Source organism: Botryllus schlosseri, chromosome 12 (genome assembly GCF_051294905.1).
Source record: "Botryllus schlosseri isolate E-star chromosome 12, Bs_hap1, whole genome shotgun sequence".
Taxonomy (NCBI): domain Eukaryota; kingdom Metazoa; phylum Chordata; class Ascidiacea; order Stolidobranchia; family Styelidae; genus Botryllus; species Botryllus schlosseri.
In genome coordinates, this window is record NC_137247.1 from 1,364,337 (window position 1) to 1,392,202 (window position 27,866).

At 40.7% G+C, this 27,866-nt stretch overlaps 2 protein-coding genes and 1 long non-coding RNA gene across 3 annotated transcripts in view; 2 read left to right on the forward strand and 1 right to left on the reverse strand.

Annotated features, from left to right (window-relative positions):
- Positions 1–27,866, reverse strand: part of LOC145452915 (uncharacterized) — a 212,329-nt gene that overhangs the window by 143,610 nt on the left and 40,853 nt on the right. The window lies entirely within an intron of this gene.
- The window catches only part of LOC145452903 (receptor-type tyrosine-protein phosphatase alpha-like), an 85,383-nt gene that overhangs the window by 35,675 nt on the left and 21,842 nt on the right, over positions 1–27,866 (forward strand). The window lies entirely within an intron of this gene.
- Positions 482–27,704, forward strand: LOC145452661 (receptor-type tyrosine-protein phosphatase delta-like). Its single transcript, XM_080330835.1, has 8 exons — positions 482–499; positions 1,254–1,360; positions 11,905–12,011; positions 12,077–12,370; positions 21,832–21,934; positions 23,445–23,565; positions 26,055–26,243; positions 27,486–27,704. Exons 1-8 carry the CDS (start codon positions 482–484, stop codon positions 27,702–27,704), a joined length of 1,158 nt encoding a protein of 385 aa, XP_080186961.1.

The following is a 27,866-nucleotide window of genomic DNA, read 5'->3' on the forward strand; positions in this document are numbered from 1 at the left end:
TAATATACCATACTGGATTCTGGAATGATCGAAGTTGTGAGGAAAAACGGAAATATATATGTCAGAAAAGTATGATGTTTCATGATTGATTCTTTATTCATAATATGGCAGAAGCAATGCAGCATGTATTATTATTTAGTTCGGGGCAGCGCGGGGGAAAGTCTGAGCTGTCCCAACCCATTCGTCGAGCGGTATAGTCCCGCATGGAAGCATGGAAATGTAGTTGCATGACATTTTACATTTTCCTTGACATATCGAATTTATTTTCTCTATCATGCTAAACCAACACTTTTTCAATGACTCATATATTACTGAAAATCCGATGACTCCCCCTGTATCACCATAGTTCTTCTGAATAATATTTGGAATCAGTAGTTCTTCGACTGTGACCTGAATCTGAGATTTATTGGTATCTCGCAACCCAAGTCCATACACCGAAATGAATGCATTTATAATGTTAGTGCGCTACGCTTTTACGGTCATGTATGAAGAAGAGAAGGTACAGCTGTACCAACGTAGATCCCATGAAGCATGATTGGTTGAGTGATGTTTATGTCACATGAAAATATATCTTTCATCGCATTTTTTGCGGGGAGAGATATCTTTCTCTGTGGATCGACTTTATATCGCGAGGCCCAGGTTAATGTCTTCATGGGTTTCAGTGCGGCATTCGTCGACCTAAAAATGCCTGTGTCATAGGGCTAAGATCATACAGTTGGATTGATTAAAAAGTCGATTATCGCGTTCATCAGGATGTAACAACCTAGGATTAAGGAAACCGATTGATTGCTTCGAGGAAAATTGATCGAGTCAAATTTCTAACCTCAAGACATCGTAAACCTGGACAAACTGTATACTGCGCAGAAATATTTCCGATAGTGACCGTGTCGAGAGACTGAAAAATTTTGCGCTCCCCTTATTGTCATATTACAGAATGCAACCAGAATGCTAGCAATCCAAACGAATAGTTTAATGGCATGGAAGGTTATGACTGCTGATGAGAGAATTTTAAAATATGGAATTTGGAGTTGAGTGAAACTATGTCCTAGGTGACATAGTTTCACTCAACAATCGGACAATCAACGAATTATGCGCGCACCATTGCATATCAATGTATCTATATCCATATTCTATTATCAGTTGTGTCACTGTACCGTACTAATTGGACACAACTTTCATGTCGCGATGATGGACTTGCAGGATTGCCAACGTTGCTGAATCGAGACGGTCACATATTCACGTTTCATCGCCAGGAAAAACTGACGTTCGATGAAGCCAAACATGCCTGTGCCAATGCCGGAGAAAGACTGCTCGAAATACACGACAATGAAACGGACGAGTTCATTCGCAAAAACATACTGTGAGTTTTTCGAGGAACGAGACATCAGATTAATTTTCTGCCGTTGTAAACCACAGCGATATGACCTTCGTGACGAAAATAACATGGGTATCACACAGAGGCGCCGACTTTTATTTTTGAATGGGGTGGCGGCAGGCGCGTAGCCTGGGAGGTGTCGTAACTAGTGCGGAGTGGATCGACAAATTCTCTGGTCCGGCTCCGATCCGGTTGTTCAATTCTCTGGTCCGGCTCCGATCCGGCTCTAGTCCAGCTCCGGCCAGAAATCCGGCCCTACGCGGTATGGGGGTTTCGTGAATTGATAAATGTGCCTCGTTTATGTTCGCACTGGTTTGGCGGTTACTTGCGTGTGGTTGGTTGGTAGTTATTTAGTTATAAAAGTCATGCTTATCCATAAAGATTCTGGCCGTATCAAAAAAGTAGTGATCCGGCTCCGATCTGGTCCGGCCAAAATTGTAAAAATCCGGCTGGATATCCAATCCGGCTCCGGTCCATGCTCCGCACTAGTCGTAACCCCTCCATTTGAAACGCAAAACCCCGTCCTGTTGAAATGACCATTCTGATGTTAATATTCAGGGGCAATTTCACTAGTATTATCAGTGTTACGCGCAGCCGCGTCCAATTAGCGAGATTCCTCCTTGCACGCATGACACCACGCGATCTCCCGCCGAGATGATTGCGACATTAGGTCATTAGGTCATAGCCAAGCGCTGGGCATTCATCGCTGGACTGACCAATGAACATGAGCAGTAACACGGCGCGACAATTCTGGAACACGAAAGACAGACAAAAATGAGGATTAAAAACGTGCGCGGTCCATCGGTAATTAACCCTTACCGCCGGCACACTTTACTTAGTATTGTGTAGCTCGCATCGGAACAATTGCTGGTTGTTGATTAAAACATCGATTTTGACTGCATTGCTGTATTTCGCTATTTACGTTCGCAGAGTGCATAATTGGATTAATTATGGGCACTGGAATATATTCCAGCTAGCAGGCACACACAATTCTATACTGTTCAACTTTGCGCTCCGAGAATATTTATCACAGAAATGGTTGACAAAATATTTTAAACGCTGTAGGAGATGCGTCGTCTGTTAACCTCTTAGCTCGTGGGTAGTTTACGCACGTTCCTGCGTTAAGTCCTGGATCTGACAACTTCAACGTAAATGCAACGACAGTATTGCCTGAGTTAGATACTGGTCGGATATGCATGGAATATACAGTAGGATATCGCAAATGAGTCTGGTTTGTAGTTGAAATGCGTTGGCTGATAAATGGTCCGTAGGGCGGTTCAAAAATAACATTTTTTCCTTAATCTTGCGGGATACATGATTAAATCGTCAGGTTACCTTAAAAAACGACGCACACCAAATTTGAATTCATTCCAACCAATATTCGCGGTTTACGTAGAGTTTGAAAATTTTGAATTTGCCCAGAAACGCAAAACATTTTTTTTTTTTCAAATTTTTCTGCTAACCCCATGAAATTGTTGAGCTGTCTTCAAAGACTATGCAAAACAAATTTGACTCAATTCTAAGCAGTAGAAGTGGAGTTATATCAGTTTTTCTTTGATAATTCTGGGATTATCCTTGATCGGTGGATAATCCAAGATATTTCATCGAAAAACTGGAATAATTCCGCTTCTACGGCTTGGAATTGAGTAAAATTTATTTTGCATAGTCTTTGAAGACAGCCCAACAATTTCATGGGGTTAGCAAAAAAATTTGAAAAAAAATTTTTTTGCGTTTCTGGACAAATTCAAAATTTTCAAACTCTACGTAAACCGCGAATATTGGTTGGAATGAATTCAAATTTGGTGTGCGTCGTTTTTTAAGGTAACCTGACGATTTAATCATGTAGCCCGCAAGATTAAGGAAAAAATGTTATTTTTGAACCGCCCTAATGGTCCGTCACGTGATACGGGAACAAAGACATAAATCACGCGATATACAGATATGAGAGAGAGCCCGAGCGTGGAGTGTCAAAACGGGGCTTGCGGCCCTCATCGATGCAAATAATGCACTTCAATTTGTAGAAGGTGAATGTATATTTGTTCGTCAAATCATGATAGGAGAGTGTTTCACAGAGCGCGCGATGAAATCTACGTTTCTAACGATGAGGTCGATTATGTACATTTAATAAGGATCGTCAGTTTGCTGAAATCAGCATCAGTACGCTGTGCGAAATACATAGTAGCTAGTGATCAATTTTATCGGACTGTACAATCGGCCGGCAAGGTTGCGCTGATAACGAAATTGCAGACATGCCGCAAGCCTGCAATAATTACAATTACAGGGTGCGCTAGTCATACCTAAATACCCAGATTCGGCAATGGCAACGAGCACAGTTTGTTCTGACGCGGGCATATGTTTTAATCAAAAAGATACATAAACAACAAACAATATTACACTCAGAGAGTGTTATTGTTCGGCAAAAGTGTTTCTGCGGACGGTAGCAGGCCTGCATGCGGACGCGCTAAATCAAACTACCGTCGATAGTGCACATGAGATATCGATGACCTGTATCGCATTCAAATTATTTTCGCTAATTTGCAATACGCAGCGTCGATGTTACGAATTAGTGAATTGGCTTCAAAAGGACGGGATTTCTAGTTCTAAATGGGATACTCCCTGGCTATGCACCTTTGTTGTCAATGTCGACAACGCGCTGGTTAATATCAGCCCGGGGCCTGCGGCCTACGTAGGCCCCGATCAGCCAGTAGAATTTGATCGTAAAATGGTACGCTTTAAATTATTCATGTGTTGTTGCAGCAAGGGCAATATGGGCGCATGCCACGACCTTATCAATAGAAATACACATCCCAAAGGTTTGAAATCCGACCCGCCATATGATCGCGCTCGATAGAGTCCGTCCAGCAATAAAGTTTATTGTAACATTCAAACTAATCGAATAAATTCAGAATTTTCGCCACCGAAAATCTCTTCTTGCTTCAATATTTGAAAACGTAATTCAACGTCGTGCACTGCACAATGCGCAATATTAATAAAACAAATCAAACACTGACAAGTAACACCCAGGGAATACGAGTATATAAAGCAGACAATAATTAGTAGCCTACATATGATAGCAAACGAGAAATCGCGCATCTAATCAGTAATTCTTCTACTTGCGTACAGCACGAAGGGGTTCCAAGTCGTATATCGCGACAATTGTTTGCTCATTGTAGCGACGTATGAGCTGCATTGTTGCATTTCCCGATAAACTGCAAACCGTTGTAGAGTAATGCATATGCGCACTTTGCGCAGGAATGGTTTTCAATTCGCGGGCATACACAATCACACTGTCCTATTTCGAGTTCCATGCCTCCAATGCGGAACTAACTCAAGAATTTTTTTGTAAATGAATATGGGCGCAAAAACAAAACAAATTACGAGAAAGAAACGTGAATTCGCTCGTCTGGTCGAAAGAGAAGATGGTGTTTCTCCACGTTTCTCAGCGCAAGCGTGTCGAAATCGACGTCGTAAACGAGGTTGCTTCGATTGTCTGATTACTAATCACGGATTATTGGGCCGTTTCAAGCACTAGTTCGTGGTCGCCGACGAAGCTGCGTATTCTATTATTCGCGCGCGTATCGGTTAATGGTAAATAATTGACATTTACTCACTATCACGGACTCGCTAATCAACAGCGCTGATGATTTGAAATCGCAGACTGAGGGCGTTTAATCCTATTGTATGGGGTGGCCGCAACCCCATAAATGTGTCATGGGGTGGCTGCGCCACCCTGCCACCCCGTAACTCGGCGCCCATGCGTGTGTGTATGTATTTGACTGTTAACACATAGCGCTTCGGGTCACTTGTAGTTTTCTTGGTAGAAAAAATATCGTCTTATATATTTTCATTATGCTCCCGACACTTCAGTCTTAATAGTGATGACCAGACACCAACTATAAGTTACAGCAGGTGGCACTTCAAAATGACGCTTCGACTAAGCGGTGAGAATCTCTACCTTGTTTACCGGGTTCGCATTACTCAGAGGTCGTGTTTTCTTCTATTTTGGGAAATGAACTAAAATATTCAGAAATGATCCGCCGATAGCAACCGCTGACTTGCCATTCTTGAAGTATAGTCATTGGTATTTAATTTTTGTCTCCGCGACCCCACAGATAGGCAAGCGACCCCGTTGAGGTCGCGCCCCTAGTTTGGTAACCCCTGAATAGCATGTCAAACACACTGCATGGAATTAGTTCGATTGGTTGATTCTATTTTATATTGATTAGAAACGCGGCTTCAATTGGACCTATTCAAATACATTGCGATTCGCCTATCGTGTATTAAGACAGGGTTTCCTTAATTTTTTAGAACGCGAACCAGATCTGCATTTTAATGGCATCACTCGACCAAACTCTCACGCCTCAAAAAGCACTCATCTTTAATATTAGTTTATGCTACGATTGCACAGGCATCTGTTGCATAGAGAACATGCATACAACAGTTGTAGGCAACCCAGCTCTATGAAATATGTCTAAGGCACGCCTATTCAAATTCGGAAACACTATTTTCCTCGGGGTGGGGGAGGGGTCACATTTATACAGTAATTGTACTGCCTACTCAGATTACAGGGATGAGACTACTCGGTGCCGACCATTCCGACAACTGGACACATCAATATCGAAGGTTTTAGCCAACCAGCGACGGTCAATTACGGCCAGGGTTTTTATCGCCGCAGCTATTTTTGACACCGCACTTTACGCGCCATACGTTGGCCAAAACTGCATGCGTTCATGTGTCTCGACGCGGAAGGGGTTGAACTAGCAATACCTGCGTATCATATTACCGCACCCGCTAGTTGTACACCCCTACACTAAAGCATACCATCGGTTACTGACAGTGTTTCCAGAGAAACCAATGTCGGACAAATCTTATCATGAATAAAAACCAACCTGAGAAATACAAGAGAGAGAGAGAGAGAGAGAGAGAGAGAGAGAGAGAGAGAGAGAGAATCTTTATTCGTATACATTACATATCAACATAACACTACAAAAATGTAACAGTGAAATGCGACATGCAAGGTAGACGGGAGGCTCGATATGACATAGTCTTCAGAGCCGAGCCACCCGGGACAGAAGCAATTTTCACAGTCGATAACTAATAAATAAAAAATAAAATTAAAATAAACAGATTAAAATAAACTAACGAACGAAAGGAAAAATAAGACACAGTATCATGGACCAATTTGAAATACAATGCAAATACAATTTAGCGGTAGTTAGAGATAAGCGAATGAAAACATTGTTTTTTAAAAGCACATGAGTCTAAATTGCGGAGATTAGGTGGCAGCTTATTCCAAACATTGACACCAATAAAACTGATCGAATTTTGTACTAGACTGGTAGAGTGGTGTTGCACAGACAGAGACAAGTTAGACGATAGCAGCAATAAGCTATTGGAAACGACAAATACTGAATAATTAAGGGAGAAAATGTCGGGTGATTGGTCTGGGTACTTCGGGAATTTGGATGGTAGAGGGGCAAAGTGAATGGTTCAAAGAAAATTGGAAAGAAATCCTGAAAGTCTGTTAATTTTTCAATTTGTTTTCACGATATGGATGCATTTATTATGTTCTTTCAGGCCTGCACTTACGTGTTCGCCTGCTAGTGCTGTGAAACTTATCTTCATAAATTTCGAATGGGTTTGCAGCGTCTTGCAAATATACTTTTGTGGGGCATAGGAACGTTTCGTGTATCTTCAAGGATTTATATATTTATATTGGGTCATCTTCAAAGAGTGTGGATCAGCTGAGGGTATTCATTGCACTTAGATAAATCAGTGAGAACTGCGTCTACTTTGTAGGTCAGTGACGAAATAGGGACGATAGCGTCGTGTTGTCATGACAAAATCGTTCACGCGTGTCCGGTCGAGGCGAAAAAAAATCTGGCAACGCTATCTCGGAAAACGACGTCTGGAAATCGATACTTAACTGAGTAGAGAGAATTGGCGCGCACTCAACGCTGAGTACCAATCGATTTTTAGTTGAGTGGAGATTCGCATTTAAGCAGTACTTAGTTGAGGAGAAGAATTGGGCTCCACCCCTAGAGATCTTTTGTCCAGCGAGGACTCCTAAATTCCGTTGGGTGGATGCGAGGACCATTTACCGTGGAATTTGGGGAGATAATGACATCGTTATCGTGGGTTTTATGAAGGTTATTTTTCGTTTATCCCGAATTGTGATGGTGAGCGCCGATTCCGTATTGCGATTGTTGTATGGTTACCTCGTCCTTATAATTGTTAGCAATAATAACAGTGAGACATTCACAAGACTCATTAAAAGTTTACGCTTACATTCGTCTTTGTTTGTGTCCAGTAGAACTCAACAGTGTTAGATTATGTTCGCAGAATCGAACGTTTGATTTGTTCTAATAATTAATAATTATTATTTGAAGGAACCCAGGTGACCAATTTCTTTTGGGAGGTACATCAACGAAGGCAATTGTTACGTGGAACGGTGGAACGGAGTCTTCCTATACCGGATGGCGAGTGCTATTCGTTTTTCCGTAACCTGATTTCGAATCGTTGCAAATGCAAACAGTAGCAAACTTCAATTCCATAGTTATTACAAGTTGCATTCACGGACTGACCAACTCGATATACCCTTATTTTCATGTTTTAGTGTGAAAAAGTAAGTCGTACACTGTAAGCGAAAAGAATGTGTGTGTTCACACCCAAAGGGCCGAAAAGGGTGGTACACAAAAACAGAACAGAGCTCACAATTAAATCGCGGACATAAATTACATGTGCCTACCTGCATACCTCCTACGTTCTTACGAGCATGCATAATTTGAATTGAAAAGTTGTACTGGATTTATACCACGGTTTATGTTTGAGGTAGGTTCTGATTTCGTGTGCCATGGATGTATATTCACACCCGTGTATCAGGAGTGGTACATGGGTGGAAATACAAACTCCTTCGCTAAGAGTGTAAGGTGGACTTGATACGACTGCTTTGTAATTAGTAGGGATGGTGTGAACCTCTAAAAGGTTCAGGTTCGTGTGAACGCGAACCTTTTTGAAAGGTTCTGTGTGAACACGAACGTGAACCTCATGACGTCACGGGACGTCATATTGCTAATTCCAACCTATCCTTCAATGAAATGATAGCCTATATTAATGTAAACGATACCTAGCGACGATTCGGGCAGCATTACGTCACAATGCTGAAATACATATTGACGTTTTAAAAGTCGCCAAATGTATTAACTGGGGCAATCAAATGATATAATAATCTCATAAAATCAATATCTTCCGTCGCTTTGCCAACAATTTCAACGAGGACTTACCAGGGAATATAAGGGAAGGAAGGGGCGTAGTTTATTTTTGTCTTTGATGTTCTTGCGGCATATACACCGACTCATGACATACAAACACACGATCTGCGTATATGCATACCATGAGTAGGTTACATGATGTGCATATGCCGTCGGGCAAGGAAGATGCAGATTATAGCCTTGCAGTAGTGTTGGGATGACTCGAGTCATGACTTGACTCAAGTCAGACTCGAGTCACCTTTTTCGTATGACAGATCGGAAAATGTATTCGGCGTCTGAGTATTAAAAATTGCTAATTGATATTGAGCAGAGTGTGAAACGGGTTTCTAAACTTGCTCTCGATATTACCCCGTTAACAAGTTATACAGCAGTAGCCAACGCCTCAATCCCACCGATTTGGTTTTAATGATCCAATAAACATATGAAGTAAAGATTGACCCCATACGCCTGCAAGATTGATTAGTGGAATAAGCATCATTCGCTGACTAGGCCTACGTAGCGTATTTCGATCGTGATGTTTTGTGATTGTGGGTCAAGCTCGCAGCAGAGAGTCAATAAATATTTACAAACGGAAAGTTGGATATTTCGAGCAAACTTTTGCAACAAAGCAAGCAAAACTTTTGAGATTGTCAAGGTACATTCTCGTTTAGTGTTGATTTTTTATGCCTATAGCGCCATGCATATAGAGTGGCCTGCAGTTGAAATGCAATAAATTTGAACCAACGATGTTGTAATGAAGTGAAGATTGTAGTATATGAAAAAGGTTCACAGTGCAGAACCTACCAAGGTTCTGTTGTGAACGCGAACCTCTAAATTTCCGAGGTTCACACACAGAACGCGAACGTGAACCCCACGTTCAATCCCTAGTAATTAGGTTGAGATTTGATATGATACTACTTTAACTTGAGTAGCAACCAGGGCTGTGGAGTCGGTAAATTTCACCACCGACTATTTATGCAAACATATGATTAACGGTGGCATCAAAGTTGTTTCATTGTGGCACAGCTCGAAATATCAACTATGCAATTAACATGAAAGAATGATTTGCTAAATATCCTCCCTTTTTTCATATTTTATAAGTTTTTATAACATGGACGCTTTAATATCCAAATATGTATGAATCATTCAAATATGACTTATATCTAAACTTGTATAATTAAAATGTAGATCAAAATCGAAGTGTAGCTCTTGTGTAGGAGTCAGCAACTAATACAGATAATTAACTTACTAATTTTGTCATTACCAACTATGCTGATTACAAGCACACACGCTCTTACTACTAATAGACATTGGTAATGAAATTTACTGAGTAGTCAAAACGCATAGCCTATGTCTAGTCTACATGTACTTAGACAAGTATTCAAGGAATTAGGACTTGCAGTCTTTCTTAGTCATTTGTTCGACTCAAACAGCTAAGCTACACTACAAATATTTTCAATTTTATCAAGTGGGTAACATCGTTTGGTTATATTTACATCAATTTTACAATTTTACAAAACCAGCCGATGCATTGTCTCTGTCAAGGTAACGTGGTATACTTTCAAAAATTGCATCACTTTAGACTGCGTCGCGAAGATGCATATTGCGATTTTCTTCTTCTTTGCAACTAAATTGTAATTGGCAAATAATGTCCAATTTTATAAATATCAGGGGTTGCCAACTTTTTCGGCCAAAGGGGCACATAATATTCACGAACCATTGCGCGGGCAACTGGAATATTGATAACCTTTTTTAGTCGTCTGATAGGAGCGAACCGAATTAGGTTACATTGCAAACAAGATTGACATTACTATGCTTTTAAATTGATAACAATTATGTCATTCAACTATGCAGTGTGCACTGTGCACTCATGCCCTGGTCGCGCTAAGCGCGAATTTTATTTAAAGATAATGGATGAATTCTATCAATAAATATGTCACTTACATATATTGGGGGTCGCATCTGTATACCACTGGGCTGATTTTGCAAGGACAGGATTATTCGGCGTTTAGACATAGCAATACTGACGGCTTCGGTGAACATGCCTCTATCATTTTGTACAACTGTTTCGTCGTCGACGATCTCGCTGCGAGTGCACAAGTGAAGTCGCAAGTTGGACGACACGTTATTTCATAATTGCGAATATAGTTGAATTCAATTCTGTAAATAATGTGTATCTATAATTTCCTGGAGGGAGCTCCAATACTAAATGCAAGAAATCTAATGACAATAAATCGTTGCGAAGTGCTGAGAAAAATTTCAAGTGAAGCAAATCTGCTACAAAATATTCTACAACTTTATGGTCATAAACGAAGATCTGCGATAATTGTGGCCGGCCCCTGGATACGCGAATTTGTCAGAACTGATGTATTAGTCATCATCAAATTTCGCGGTCAGGCAAATCAAATTTTGGTTGGCCTTGCAATTTTACCTGGTGTTATAAATAATTTAGAGAATTACCTCGCAGGCCACGCAAAACCTTCTCGCAGGCTAAATTTTGCCTGCGGGGCACGGTTGGGCCGCCACTGATCTGTATCCTCACTAATAACAGTGATTGGTGGTACATAAAAATCCTAATATAGTTGTTGTTGCTATTATTAGTAATTCAAAGATACCTTTGAAAGCAATTGTTTTCATGATGAGGAAGTTGGAGTCGGAGTCGAAGTCAGGGTCATTTCACCTGATGTTATAAATAATTTAGAGAATTACCTCGCAGGCCACACAAAAGCTTCTCGCGGCTGTATTTGGCCTGCTGGCCACGGGTTGGCCGCACCTGATCTGTACGGTTATTATTAGCAGTGATTGGTGGTACATAAAAATTCTTTTGAAGATCCTCTGAAAGCAATTGTTTTCACGATAAAGAAGTTGGAGTCGGCGTCGTAGTCAGGGTGATTTTCACAGACTCCGATTACGACTCCAGTCAGTATTTTTTCCAAGACTCCGACTCTGACTCCAGCCATTATAGTTTTCACGACTCCGACTCCACCGATTCCGACTCCGACTCCACAGCCCTCGTAACAACACTGACTAGTTTTATCACTTCTGTGTAGGCCCTATATGTCGTATTCAACATCAGCGTCAGATTGTAAAAAAAGCAGCGCTTGAATTCTTGAACATATTGCTTTTACAGCCACGACTTAATGTAAAACAGCACCACTCAAACTCGTTCTGCGTGCAAGAATGAAATTTTGATCTAGCAAGGCTTTACTCGAAACGTGCAATTCTTACGATCCACCTCCTCTCTCCGACTCCAGCCCACTCAACAAAAATTACTTGCAGGGCTACCGGTCAACCAACTTCGCAAGTGCAGCGGCTGATCGCTGCAACGCATTATGGCTGGATAGACGTCGCTCTATCAGGCAAAATGTCATATATTTGTGAGAAATGTAATACTAACTAGGTAAATCAGTTCTGTGTGATCAGAAAGTGATACAGTTCAACTTTTGCGCAGTAAATATGAGCAGAGTAACGCTTTCGCCAAGGAACGCAACGGTGGAAGCAGGAGTGATTGATGAGATAACTTGCTCCGCAAACGGAATACCGTATCCGAATGTGTACTGGATGGAGTCATCAACTAACATAACCGAGTCTGTCAACGGCAGCGTGTATCAAGAATCGGTCCCAGGATCGTCAATTCTTCGCATTAATAACGCCGCGTTAAAGGATGAAACAACATATACGTGCGTTGCTATAAACGCAGCTGAAAACTACAGAATGCAACTTGAAACAAATTTCTCCCTTACTGGTAAGTACCCTTGGAGGAGATAATTTATATTATACTCTGCACGATGTCACCATTTGCTGCTAAGCGATGGATGTTTTGCACTTCATCAATTCTGGTATGCATGTTCCATCAGCGTGCTGTGTGTGCTGGTTAATGCACAGAATTATTCGAAAAAGGCTAGAAGTGTAAATATGAAGAGCTCAGTAACGAAGTACTGTAGTTTTGGACTGTCGGAATACTGCTGCTTTGTCCTCAATTGAACGTAATATGGATATAAGGTCGTGTTATGTTGCTGCAAGCTGACCCTGACTGATTTCATTTGATAGTTAACCAGTCCACACGGGCCATTCAGAAGCTTACTTGACATTTGGCGATTTAGCCTGACCATAGTCTCAATTAACCAGCTTACCCTTTTGACACAGGCTAAAATCATATTATTACCAAGTTCATGGCGTGTTCCGTAGTAAAGGCTAGCCGTTGCTTTTCGACCCTTTTCGTTGTAGTACACCCTTTTAACGTTCACTCGAAACTCGTACACCCCTGACCAATGTTCCCTCTAATTTTTCTAGAGTCTGCGCAAACCCGCTAACTCACTGCGCAGGCCCTTGGACAAGAGTGCGCAACCACCCTTCAATAGGATGATGAAACCAACTACTGGGGAGCTTCGCCCCCCAGTTCCCCCTCGGTCTCTGGGCTTTTTCCGGTACTTATCATCTACATTCGATGCCCGTTTAGTGGTTGCGTCCCTGAACGCGCGAAGCGCGAAAAAATTCTGTAATTCATGATTGCATCGGTCAATATGATCGGAAATTGCATATATATTGCTAACAATTTTTATCCTCTCCCTGCTCACATAATCAGATTTACCGGTAGTGCTGATCCAGTGAGGTGTGTTGGTATAGATAGGTCCTTTAAATAATAATAAAACATCTTCGGGCGTACCCGTTGGTATAATGACTTCGTTACATGATGCTATTTCGTGACCCCCTATCTGCTATTATAAAAAGATATTGAAATCGCCAAAACGTACTAAAGTAAAAGACGTACATGATTTCAAATTGGTATTTCTTTACTGGATAATATTGTTCTCTCGATATGGCATTTGTCTTGTAGTGGGACTCGCATCGCCAGGACAGGAACATTCGGCGCCAGCCATTTAGACGCCTATGAACAATTGAACATAAACAATTACACATATATGTATTTGTATATATATCGAAGTTTTCGGTCAGCACAGGGGTAGTCTTTTTCGCCCAAGGTTTTCTCGCTGATGATCGTTCTGGCGCACTTCTTGGAGTCGCATGTTACATAGCCGTTAACTTGGCGCGTCATGGTGCGGTAATGGCCGACACCCAACTGTCCATTTCTATAAATCATGCGTATTTTTTTGTTGGGAGAGGGTACCCAATAATCAAGATATCTGACAATAATAAATCGCGCGTAGCGCGAAAATAAATTCCCAAAAATACACCATGATTTATGTTAATTCCCGAAATAATTTAGGGCCCCATTCGAGCTCGGCCCCTCCAATTGGGGGGGGGGGGGGGGGGGGGGGTTGGGGTGCGACAGTTATGGTCTTGAGTAAATCTTACGCAATGTTCAAGCCACGCGGAAAAGACTATTCGTTAGTTTCTCGCAGATTAACTTCGAGCTAGCTCATTAATTGTTATTTATAACTTTGTTACACCGTGTTATTTCGCCATTCCCAGAAAATAATGCGCTATTGAAATGATATCAGTATCGCTCACGCGTACGAGTCCATACTAAAAAAATATCTTCCGTGAGGCGCACGTGATTGTAAATTCTCATTTATGCACGGAGTGCAATATTTACTTTTGCGGGCCGCACTTGTACCTCGGTTTCATACTTCAGTGATAACACTTTTTGGCCCTGGCAATGTTCCTTTTTAATTTTCACGAGTCTGCGCGCCTGCGTGTTCCATTGGACAACAGTGCGCAACGACTATAAAAAAACATCATTTCGGATTTTTGTGCGCAGCGTAGATTTTCTGTGCGCAGAGACCGTTTCAGCACTGCGCATTTGCGCACGTGCGCAGCTTAGAGGGAACATTGCCCCCTCACCACATGATACACTGATTCCGTAGTAAGCCTTATACGGGGGTGTTCAACCCTTTTGCTATTCACGGCCGCATTTCCATTACATATATACCATACGGCAACATTCCAGCGTATAGAGTCGTCATGGCCCATCCGGGCGACAAATACTCAACGGGCGACAATACAGCGGATAGACCTTGCGGTGTTCTGTGCAATCGCAATGTTCTTGAATAATACCTTGCGTAAACAATCTTTTAATTGTAGAAGCAGAAAAACTACACAGGCTTATATGCACCCAATCCCGAGTATTCTTGTTTTAAGAAAGGTTATTGGATGTCGTTTTATAGTCGCAACTTCGTGAATGAAATTCGTCGACAATAGTGGTAGTTTCAAATTTATTACTGTCAAGTATGTATGGGCTATCCATTCTCAGCCCACGTGATCAGATTGACCTGTGGCTTCGAAAATGTAGTCACAAAATTAATGATGATGAATATTCCGGTTTTGGTAATCATTTAGTTGGATGTTGTTATTTCTTGACTTCCCATCAGGATTGTCGACATCAGAGTTGGATCAATTACATTATTTCAGTTCAATTACAATTACAATTACAATTACTTTCATGCATGTTTCAATTACATTACAATTACAATTACTCCATGCTAAAAATATCAAATTACAATTACAATTACAATTACTCCTTGCATGCTTCAATTACATTACAATTACAATTACAATTGCTGCTGTTGAACATGTAATTGAATAATCATAAATTCAACCGTGCTCCTTGACAACCGTAGCGTCGTAATTAACAACAATTCCAGTCTAGTTCAGATTGTGTAGTAATAAATGCGTTTATGTGCGTACATAGTATGCTATGTAAGATGTCATTGTGACGTAATATAAGCGTGTTTTGTATGCTCGGTAATTATGGCTCACGTAATTGGAAATGTAAAATGTTATTTACCTAATTTCCTATGGGTTAGGATTAAGGATAGGGTGCAGTATGTCGTTGAAAAAAGTATTATAATATATCCACGTGTTGGATTTGCGTATATAGTATATAATTAAAGAAATAATATTATTTTTATCGAGGGACGTAGGAATTAGGATGAGGAGTAAAAACAAAACCGTGCTTTGTCAGATAAGACGTTATATAATATCCAGTGGTCTGGTTAGTTAACCAGACGAAGTAACGATGCAGCATCGTGATCTGAAATCGTATTGTAGATTGCCAACCCACGGATAGATGCGCAAGATGTGAGTAACGGATGAATGCACCGACAAATGTACTGCAGAGCCGGCTAAAAGCAGCAAACTTTGTAGTCCTAGAGCTGGCGATCCAAGCGTCCAAATTTGATGCATCTGGTCTTTATCGTAAGCTATTGATGCACTAATTCCGAAAATACAAATTAAAATCTCGTCAGGGCAATGTAACTGCTCCAGAATAGCCGTTTAAGGCCGACTGTTCCGAAAAGTGAGAGCGCCGCAGCAGCATGACCACAACAATGACCAATTACGCCTAGCGATTGTTCAGAACAATGCCGATTCCCAGACTTTCACGATTATTTTGGGATGGTACCATTGCCTGGAAATATACTTTTATTGCGGAATCAGTGCGACACTAGCTTTCGATTAGGACCATACATATCAAATTTCGACGCTTGGATCGCCAGCTATGGGACTATCAGTTCTGCTGCTTTTAGCCGGCTCAGCAGTTCGCTTCTCGGCGTATTCAATCGTGAGTCACGTGTTGCGAATCCATCCGTTGGTTAGTAATCTAAAAATTGTATACAATGGCAGCCGAGGCGATCATAGCGGTAAAAATAAAAAAAACTTCGCCCGCAAGGGCGCAGTCAAGGGCTTCCGCGAATGGATCCACCAAATTCCTTGTCTACATTTAAAGAGAATGCATTATAAGTCAATTATTTTATGATGTGCTTGTTAGATCTCAATAGCAATTTAATGTAATTGAAATTGTAATTGAGCAAAATTTTTGTCAAATTACAATTACAATTACAATTACACAAAATAAAAATGCTTCAATTACAATTACATTACAATTACATTGAAAAATGTAATTAATTACATTACATTACAATACAAATTACAATTGATCCAACTCTGGTCGACATAGCCAAAATGTATTCGAATTTGGAATCGCTCAGACGTACTGTGAACCCTGTCCTCCGTGAGACCCACACAATTCCAACTTGGTATTTCTATATGGGGCACATAACTTCCCTTTGCGTTTCGCATTTGTACGGTAGAGCTCAGATTGCAAGGACACAATTATACTAAAAACGAAATATCCAAGTCACTCGCCTAAATCACACTGAGCGTGAAGAAATGTTTTAATTCGAAATAAAATCTCTCAGAGATTTGGGAACCAATTCAAATCGCATACTGACGGTCGCCAATACACGCTAATATAAATATTTGTAGACGACGGTATATTTATAGTTACGGTTTTGCGTCTGCATGCCCCCGCATGTCAGCAGGTTGGCACCTCTGGCCTAATCGAAATAAGAAAGTGCAAGGCTGCAGCGTATTGGAAATGCTAAATTCTAATCAAGGCTCGACGTTCTAGCTAGGACCACCAACACAGTAGTTCTGAAACTCGATCCCGAAACTGTCGGGATGTGCCTCTGCAATTATGTACAATTGTACATTACTCCAGTGCTCTTCAACCTTTTCCGTCGTGGTACATCCTTTTAACTTTTATTCGAAACTCGTACACCCTTGTCAACATAGCACACTGATTCCAGAGTAAGCCTACTCCAGGGGTGTTAAACCTTTTCGATTTTTACGGCCTTTTTCGATTAGGTATATAGCATACAATCGCCATGGCATCTCGACGTCATATACTCACGTTCACGATTAGCTACTGGAAACTTTGCCCGCGGATAGCCCATACGTGTAAAATTTTTCAACTGTGCCGGAGGCTCACGATATCTATGCACCAAAACCAGGAGTTTAAATGCTAGGGAATGTTATCTGGATTCCTTTACTCCCTGGAGAAATAATTTCGCCGATTCTATTGGTTGTTTCGAATAATACTGTCTAATATTTACCCGTTTTTTGCCCACGTGATAAGATTAAAGGTGCACTGCGCTCAAAAAATGATGTGGTCTCAAATAGAAGAACAAAAGGAAAAAAAAAATTGGACGCAGCCGTTTTCTTCAGAACGCCACCGTAATGGAGTTGCAATTTATTGAAATTTCCACAGGACTTTCAGGCTCCAGCTGCCGCGGCTGGTTAACCCGTTACATGGCACGATGTCTTCACCGTCGCACTTGCATGACGCAATTAGGCAGTCACGCAGAGAACGAACTTTAGATAGTTGTCAGCCGATGTTATGCCGGTCAACATGTTCTGAGGCATAAACTTGCATATTTATTGTGATAGCTAGTCATTGCTCCATTGCAATGCATGTCTGATACACCCCAGTACACCTCATCTGAGTGGTACACCCTTTTATAATTTTGGTACACCCCAGGGTGTACGAAACACCCGGTTGAAGAACCCTGCCCTACGCTATCTACAACCATCTGGCAGGAAGTAGTAATTAAAGATCTCTGAGCTATTGGGGTTTCCTCGGGAATCATATATACCGGTGGTTCCCAACCTTTTTCGACTCATCGCCCCCTTTTGAAGGTCCACACCGACCATCGCCCCCCCAAATATTGGGAACCTAAAAACAGCACGTCGTCAGGCCCCCCAAAACGTAGGTCTTTGGCCCCGTAGGGTGATAAACCAAACACCCCTCAGCCAGTGGGCTTTTCGTCGCTACATATCGGCTATACCCTACTTCATGTACTGTTTGGTGGTAATCACGGTATTTTGCCTAAACGCGCGAAGCGCGACAAATTTATATAATTCATGTTTGAATCGGTCAATATGATCGGGAATTGCATATATATTGCTATCAATTTTATATCCTCTTTCTGCTCACGTAATCAGATTTTCCGGTAGAGCTGAGTGTGGTGTGTGTTGGAAAAGGCAGGACCCCTAAATAATAATTAAACATCACAGCGGCGAAATCGTTGCTATATTGACTTCGATACACGTGACCTCCTGTATCTGCTATGTCAGAAGTTATGGAAATCGTCAAAACGTACCAAACTAAAACACGCTCATGATTTCAAATTGGTATTTCTTTACTGGCAAATAATTTTTTCCTTGTGGGATGGCATTTGTCCTGTATGATTAATGTCGCCAGGATAGGAACATTCGACGCCAGCCATTGAGGTTCCTATGGACGATTAAATATATAAATATGTATCGAAGTTTTCGGTCAGTACAAGGGCATTCTTTTTCGGCCAAGGTGTTATCGCTGCTGATCATTCTGGCACACATCTCGGAGTCGCATGTTACATGGCCTCTAACTTCATATGTCTTGGTGCGTCGTGGCCCACTAATGGCCGACGCCGAAGTCTCCTATTTCCAAAAATCCTTCGTATTTTTGTTGGGTGACGGGTACCCCAGCTCGAAAATGTTTTGAAAAGTTGCATGAATTTCTACACCATAATTTATGTTAATTCAATAAATAATTTGGGGTCCCCTTCGAGTTCAGGCCCCCACCCCCAATTGGGAGGTTTAGGGTGCGGCAGTTACGGTCCCGACTCCAAAATAGCCGTTTTAACGAGCCGCCGCCCCCCTATCGCCCCTTCGTTGTTTTCGCCTCTTATCGCCCCCCTCGTCCGTTTTCGCCCCCCTATCGCCCCCTTCGTTGTTTCCGCCCCCTAGACCGCCAAATCGCCCCCTCGGAGGTGATATCTCCCACGTTGGGAACCACTGATATAGACAGTTATCGCAAGCTGAAGACATTTTTATACCCCCATGTTCTCCTCCAAAAGCAATGCAAGTCCATTACCAATGGGTAAATGACGAGAAGAAACATTTACTGATGATATCACAAAACGAATCGTTTAATTCACAAACTGCGTACAGTTGATACGAACATTGTACGATGTTGTACATCCAGTTAACCTGTTCTGAAGCATGAACTGGTCCATTTATTGTGATACCTAGCAGTGTTGGGATCAAGTCACTACCTTCGAGTCACGAGTCATTGCGCATTTTGACTCGAGTCAAGTCAAGTCATTCGATTTTCAAAGGTGACTCGAGTCAAGTCAAGTCACTCGATTTTTGGAGGTGACTCGAGTCAAGTCGAGTCAAGTCAAGTCAAGTCACGAGTCAAGTCACAATTCAAGTCAAGTTGCTTTTTCAGAGTATGAGGCATGATTACGTCATTGCATTTTGCTAGCTGTCTGAGATACAGATTGAGTGGTCATTGATTCTGAACCGATGAAAGAATACAGAGGTAAATATACCTACACGCAAGAACGCGTTGTATCGCTCACATATGCGTAGAACTGTAGAACTGCGTAAGTAATTGCATGGCCTCAGTTCATACTTACCATCCAAAATAGAGCATAGGGAATAGGGATGCAGTATCATTTATGCATATTGATATGATACAATTCGAGTCTGCGCCAATTATTGAGGAGTATATTATAAACTATATTTCGATTCAATTTCAACAAAACAAGAGGTTTGGTTAAAGTAAGAACAGAGAACAGAAATAGATATTTTGCTATTAAATTACTTTATTACTAGTTTATACGACACCGTAAGCTGTAAGCTTCAATTACCTCGTTTGTGGTCAATTTATTCGCGAGTGAACAATGGAGGCTTAGTACACCGCACGGTCAATGAATGATTGGTCGCTCTCATGGGTTAAACCAGCGGATCACGACCAATCCGAACATATGCAAGATACAATGATTTTTATCGACACCGGTTACTTGCGATGACTTGAAACTGACTCGTGAATTTTGCTCCGAGTCACGAGTCAATCCACATTTCTGATACGCCGAGTCAAGTCAAGTCAAGTCATTTCAGCTAAGTGAATCGAGTCAAGTCAAGTCATACGAAAACGGTGACTCGTGTCTGACTCGAGTCAAGTCATGACTCGAGTCATCCCAACACTGATACCTAGTAATAGGTTCACTATCATGCGATTCTGGTACACCCCATTACACCCCATCCAAGTGACACGCCCTTCAAACGTAATGGTACAGGCCTTGGGATAGTGGTGTCAAACTCAATTTCAGCCGCTGGCCGGATTCAAATCTTCATGTCGCTCGCGGGCTGCAACAGTCAACTGGTTCCAAAATGTTACCTTAAAATGCATGACATTGTTTTTCAAATGCATATAAGTTATTATAAGGCAATATAATATATTATGGATCTTAGGGGTTCCATTCTAGAAACTCCGTTAATCGTAAACAACGGAATTGGCAAAATATGATGAATGGTTAATGAGTACCAGGAGAAGCGGAGTTATTTGAGTGTTTCGTTGACAATTCTCGGATTATCCTTGGTTGGTGGATAATCCGAGAATTATCAACGAAAAACTCAAATAACTCCGCTTCTACTAGTTGGAATTGGGTCAAATTTGTTTTGCATCGTCTTTAAAGACAGCCCAACAATTTCTTGGGGTTCACTGAAAAATAGAATTTTTTAAGGATTCCCTAATAAATTTAATTGGATCTGCGGAGTCCTATACTTGTTTGAATTGAACCAAATTTGTTGGGCAGCGTTTTTTTTAGGGTAATCTGACAATTTAATCAGTGAATGGCTGGAATCCGGGAAACAAAGTTATTTTTAAAGAGCCCTAATGAACATGCTCGACATTTGCTGTCTTAAAGTAGTATTTAGTGGAAATATTTCCTACTATAAGTCTCAACATTTGTTAGAAATGTGCTCGATCAAACAAAACATTTTTCAATCTACTCTGATCTACTCAGCGATGGTTAATTCCATCCACAATGCGATACTGGGCAGAGTTTATTGTCAAACTTTCATCTTATGAAATAGTAATAGTAATAGTAAGCGCAGACCGAAGTTTCAACGAGGTCGCAGCACAACTCATATGAAAGAGAGAAAAGTTATTCTACTATCGGCACTATAGAATTGTAAAAATATCTTTGGGACCAAAGCTATGGAAGAATTGAACATGATTCATGTGGCAAATGATACCAATCGTATCTTGAGTGGTCCGAAAACGTAGAAGTACTTCCTCAGAGACCAGCCCTGTACGACTGTGGGTACTGCCAAGTGTTCTGGTAGTGTTCAGGTGCCGTAAGCAAAAAAAGTTGACAACCAAGTGTGACGCGAACTATTTTCCATTTTCAAAGGGTGCCGAGAGGTCAAAAAGGTTGAGAACCACTGCTAGGGTGTAGGATGTACCCGGTTGAAGAGCCCGGGGCTAGGCTATTCAATCCTCAATGAAGTATTGTGAAAGGTAATGGTAAATGTGGCTCATTTGTCAATCTCTTGCGATATAACCGATAGGTGGATGCTGTCACAGTCACAGCTATAGCTGTTACATCTAACTTCACGTTCAATTTTATTTAGTGCCAAGTGCTCCAGAGTATGTTGCAAGCGATTCGGGAAATTGCTCATCAAATCTCAACATTGTCTGGAAACCAAACCCGAGTGCTGCAAATTTCCTTCACAAGTATGTGACCTGTATTGTATCTGCACTCGTTATAAGACTATGATGCGACGATGCGGATTATTATATGATCATTATCGATTGATATACATATACCACATCGACATCGTATTTGATCGCCATTGGTTTGGTAATGAACGTGTCATCAATGTCATTGTGATGCTGAAGTCTGGTTGGGTTCAACTACTCACCTCTGAGAGGCAATATCTCTCGATTACCTTTACGGAATAGTAACAATAATTGCTATATATCGGGGGTGGCCAACCTGCGGCCGTGGACACGTATTTCAATTAGTATGTGTGGGTGGCCGTCGACATGAACATTGAATTTACGAATTTTTTCCCAAATTTTTAGGAGATTTCGATGTAGCTGAAAATTTTCTTCGCGCTGAGCGCGATTAAATGCGGCTTCATTTTTCGACAGCGCCCTTTGCAACCTGAACACCACGGTACAGATGTGAACAGCAACGAAAAATGATGCGCCCCATATAGAAATACCAACTTAAAATCGTGTCCTTTTCACGAAAGAAATTTGTTTCTATTATGGTGCGTTTGGGTGATTTCGATATCTTTCCAATATACCGCCAATCCTGATGGGAGGTCGAGAAATAACAAAAACACTTATTGCAATTGGTCCACCCGTAGGTACATCATCACTTATAACTTGTCCTAAATTTTCGAAAACAAACCCTCCATCAACTTTACTGGGGAATCTGACCGTTTTTGCTGATGAAGGATAAATGTTTGATAGTAATATGTGAAACTACGAAAATTATTGACAAAATTAATTTGTGAATCTGAAAAATTTTCGCGCTTCGCACGACCTTGTCGAAATTAAGAATCGATTCATAACATGACCACTCGCGATTTCAGTGCGTAGCTTATAGTAAGCCGGTTTGAAGGTTAGTCTGGAGCTCACCGAAAATAGACATGGACAGTTTAAATTGGATATTTGGCGTCCAGTTTGTTCATTACGAACTATGTCCTGGAATGTGGCCGTAGGCTACATGACTACTCTAAATGCGGCCGAAATGCTGCATATGTACAAGTAGCCTACATTGTACACGACGATGATACTTTTTAACGAAATAATATGGATGCCAATGCCTAAAGACGTTTTGCATCATAATCACTAATCTTCAGCCATAGATCGCGCGTTAAGTTTATTTACGGATCTACTGAAGTCACCAAAAGGCATTACATGTACTGCGACAACACAGACTTCATGCCAACGGCAACATACAGGTATTATTCAAGTTTTTTGAAAGTAAAATCACATTCGGGAAATGATGAGGACTCAACGGTGACAAATAATCATGTCATTGTTCCAATCGATCTTTGTAATCGAACACAAATGGGCTCCGTCGGTATATTCCTGCGCCTGAAAAACAGATTTCAGTACGGGTACGAACAGATCCTCAAATTACGAGCCATTGACGCTGATTTTTACCGTCTATATTCGTCATTTCGGTCCTTGATTGCTATACGTGTTAACTGCTTTTATCGATTTCCAGGCTGCATTTACAGAATAATAATAACTGGAGTGATGTTTACGAAGCTTTTACAACTCCAACAACAGCCAGCATTCAAGTCTACACGCAAGCTGTCCGACCATGGTCCATTTTTACAATAACGGTAATGATTTGAGATTCAAATGTATTAAATGTTGCTTATGTCATGGCAATTTGGTGTCAAAAAGCCAGTGTTGGGAGGACTCGAGTCATGGCGTAACTCGAGTCCGATTCGAGTAAACTCTTTTGCATGACTTGACTTGACTCGGCGTTTCAGGTATATGGAGCGAAATGACGAGTCAATTTCAATTCATCAAGTGTCGACTAATTCGCTGTATCTTATGTATGTTCAGATTGTTCGCATTACGTTGCTGTGATTTGTGAGTGAGACCAGTCACTGAATGATTAGTTCACTGATCATCCATTGTTATTTCACAAATAAATTGGCCACAAACTAAATTATCATATTGCTTCTCTGCACTTACATTGCGCAGTGCTCACCTTCACCAACCCTCTTGTACGATTTAATTCGAACGAATACAGCTTATTCGTCTATATCACTCGTCAACAGCCGCAGGACTAAAATTCTACGTCATGGATGTGCAGAAGGGTAGTGTATTCACTGTGTTGCAGTCGGTTGCCCGACATATGAGCATGCGACACAATGAAATAATTTTGCATGCCATCGTGAGCAACATCTTTGCATATGTTTAATGGTTACATGAAAGTCATTCAACCATCACTGGCATATAATTTTCGAAGTAAATTTGTGGTACTCTTGGACTCGGAGTCGGTCTATTTAAAATGTCTGGAGACGGAGCGGAGCCGGAGTCTGTGGAAAAATTTACCGAATCCACAGCCATGCTTGAGTCAACCTAATTACTGATTAACCGCACTAATTTCTTATTATCTTACCAATCGTAGGCTTTTGTAAGAAACTAACTACCGATTGAGTATAATCTCACCACCGAAAGACCACTTTGAGACTGATCCCTATACCTGTAATATTAGCTCACCGCCGCACCATCCGAATAAGCATTTGTTCACCACAGCCCATACCTGAAATGTTAGGTTACCACCACAGGCTTTCATGTTGTTTCGTGTTATAGTTCACAACCACACCCATCCGAACTAACGTCAACTCGCCAGCGATTTCTACAACATCGCGAAATAAAAACGCCTTTTTGTGTATATTCAACTTTACATTAGGTATGTGATTCAGAAAAAATGCCGAATAAACAAGTGTTTCAAATACCTTGCAAAATATAATGACGTCGAATTATCCTGCATACTTCGAAAATTTGATTTGATTTATAAATTGTGACTTGACTTGATTTAACTAGTCTCGAGTCACCTACAAAAATCATGTGACTTGACTTGAATCGAGTCATCTTCGAAAATCGATTGACTTGACTTGACTCGAGTCTAAATGTACAATGACTCGAAATGAATTAGGACTCGAAGGTAATAGTGACTTGATCCCAACACTGCAAATAGCATTAGCGACCTGGTTTTCCTTCTAGAGATAAGTGTTCACAATAGTTTCTAAATACTTGTGCGTCATATAGTTACAAATATATTATCCAATTGAATAGTATATTCATATTGAAATGAACCCGAATATTTTCGGCTGACACTCGTCAGGGGTAATCGTCAGCAACTAGTAGAGAATTCTAAAGAACAGCGTATATCAACAATCGTAACACAAAATATGACGTCACCAGCACGAAATGTCGAATACGAGAGCGTTCAGTGTACTATTTTTAGCTAAACACATATTTTGTGTTACGATTGTTGATATACGCTGTTCTTTCGAATTCTCTACTAGTTGCTGACGATTACCCCTGACGAGTGTCAGCCGAAAATATTCGGGTTCATTTCAATATGAATATACTATTCAAATGTATATTGAAGTTCTGTACCTCAAAGAAGCTGTTCAAATATATTATCATGAATTGTTATTGTAGATAAAATACGATGTGATATACAATGCTCTTTCTTTTTGGTCCGTATATGACAGGGGTTGGAAACCTATTTCGTCAGTGTCAGTATCTGGTTATTAGTATTTTTATCATTTCAAAACCCCACAAAACTGCAACGCAATGAAAAGATAGGAAGGTGTCAAAACGACTTGGAGAAGTCTTCGAGATCAGACACCAATATTGGCCTAGGCAAAGTAGAGAAGAGGCATGCACACTGAATGAAAAGTAAAGCAAAGGATATAAATGGCAAGCGACAAAATTAAAGGAGCTATATATTTTCCCTATACTTTCAATCGTGAATATAAATCAACTGTGACGTCACAATTGAATATGTATGACGTCATTGAGCAGAAAAACAAACATGTTTTAAACTAGGGGTTTGTTTTAAACATGGCCGTTTAAATTGATTTTTGTTTCAAACACAACTCTAGTTTTATGAATGCAGACTAATGGATCAGACCATCTCTAAACGTTGTGAGAATTTTTTGACTCGAACGATTCCTACTCCGTGGTGTGATATCGAATCACGTTTAACTGCAGACAATATAAGAAAACAACTTTTTGTCGAGACCATGGTCGTCTCACAATATTCCTATATACTGAATATAGAAAACTCATATATGTATTCCAGGTGACGCCATGTCTGCAGGAAGGGGAGTGCGAAACCAAGTATATGCTTACCAATGTGAGCCGCTATATGAGTGTTGGATTGCCGCAAGAAGTAAACAATATACGCGTCATCCGTTCTAGTACAAATACTTGTACTGTAATGTGGGAGAGACCCAATGGTGTACCAGCATCATACATAACTAAATACAAGGTATGGCGATGGCATGGTTATAGAATGAAAAATATGAAATGAACCACATTTTAAACTATGGAATATTCTTATGGCGTTTTCTATGTGGATAGCGTAACCACCGTGGACAAACGCAGAAATTTATTAGGGAAAGACCTCTTCTTTTGCTCATTATTACCAAGAAATCAACATTCAGGTGTTAGAGCAACATATTTGAGGTCGAACGATATTGATTTTGGCAGACCGATACCCATCACATTATCAACTCACTCACAAGGCTGATAAGTGATAACCGATAAAATAGACCGATAATAATATGGAACGAGCTGAGAAGCCTTTCCCGAAAAATGTTACATATAAAAGAGGCAAGTTGGCACTTGTACATGCCACAGAAAGCTGAAAAACAAACGAACAAACAAACTGAAATTAAAAATAATTGTTGCTTAATTGTGCACATTCATTGATATTTAGGCTGACCCGAAAAGCAAAACGTGATACAGAATTGCAGATCAGTCCAGTAGAGATTGATTGTAATGTAGGCAGCATGCTCACCAGTTAAACCTTTCCATCAACTTTAAATCTGTCACGCATCGCCCTTTGAATCGTCGATTTCTTGAGATTGACAACACGGAGCATTGAATTTGCAATATTTTTGATTTTTTTTAACATTGATGATCGGGAAAGCTCCGAATATTGGCCTCGATAATCAACCAGGTCGATAGCCCGTTGACCTCAAATCGATATATGCTGTATATTAATTGCTTATTGAGCCCCTGAATGATATGGTTTTCGTATTATTGCGTGTATTGCTATTCTAATCTATTGCGAACTTATCTGTCTACATATGCATCATAGATTATACACGATATACATGATATACATGATTTTGATCAGTTTTGTGATGTATATAGATTTTTGAAATTGCAACAGGTGCAAGCAATGTTCCCTCTAAGCTGCGCACTTGTGCAATTGCGCAGTGCTGAGTGCTGACACAGTTTCTGCGCACAGAAAATCGGAAGTGATGACATTTTTATTAGTCGTTCCGCACTGTTTTCTAAGTGACCGCGCAGTGAGTTGGTGAGCGCGCGCAGACTCGTCTAAAATTAGAGTTAGCACTGGGTGCAAGTCACAATCATTGTCTAGCACTAGCTCAAACGCATCAGCATTGGGTCAATATTTATGTTAGATTCCTTACGATGTCGCATTATTCGATCAATTGTGAAAAAGTTTATTCGTCATTATTTAATTTGCGTTATATTGCAGTTGCTGACCAACGAAACTTCAAAAGAGCTGTCTTCCGGAATGCAGAGAAATGACACCATAGTTGAATATATTCTTAGTAGCGACACGTTCATGTATAATGTAGCGTGTACTCCTAACTCCGTATACCACATCGGCGTTCAAGCACACACTTGCTTGGGACCGGGCGACATTTCCTGGTTCCTTCAAAGCTACATTATCGATCCCGAAGGTAGGATATGAGCTGATATCGATTTATTAAGAGGTCTATCATAATTATGTAATCAATGATGAATCAATACTAATGATTATTAATTTTTTGCAGTTGATTTGATGATCAATAACATCCGCGATTTTATGTAAAGTTTAAAAATATTCCGGAAATAAACCTACCTCTGCCTCGCT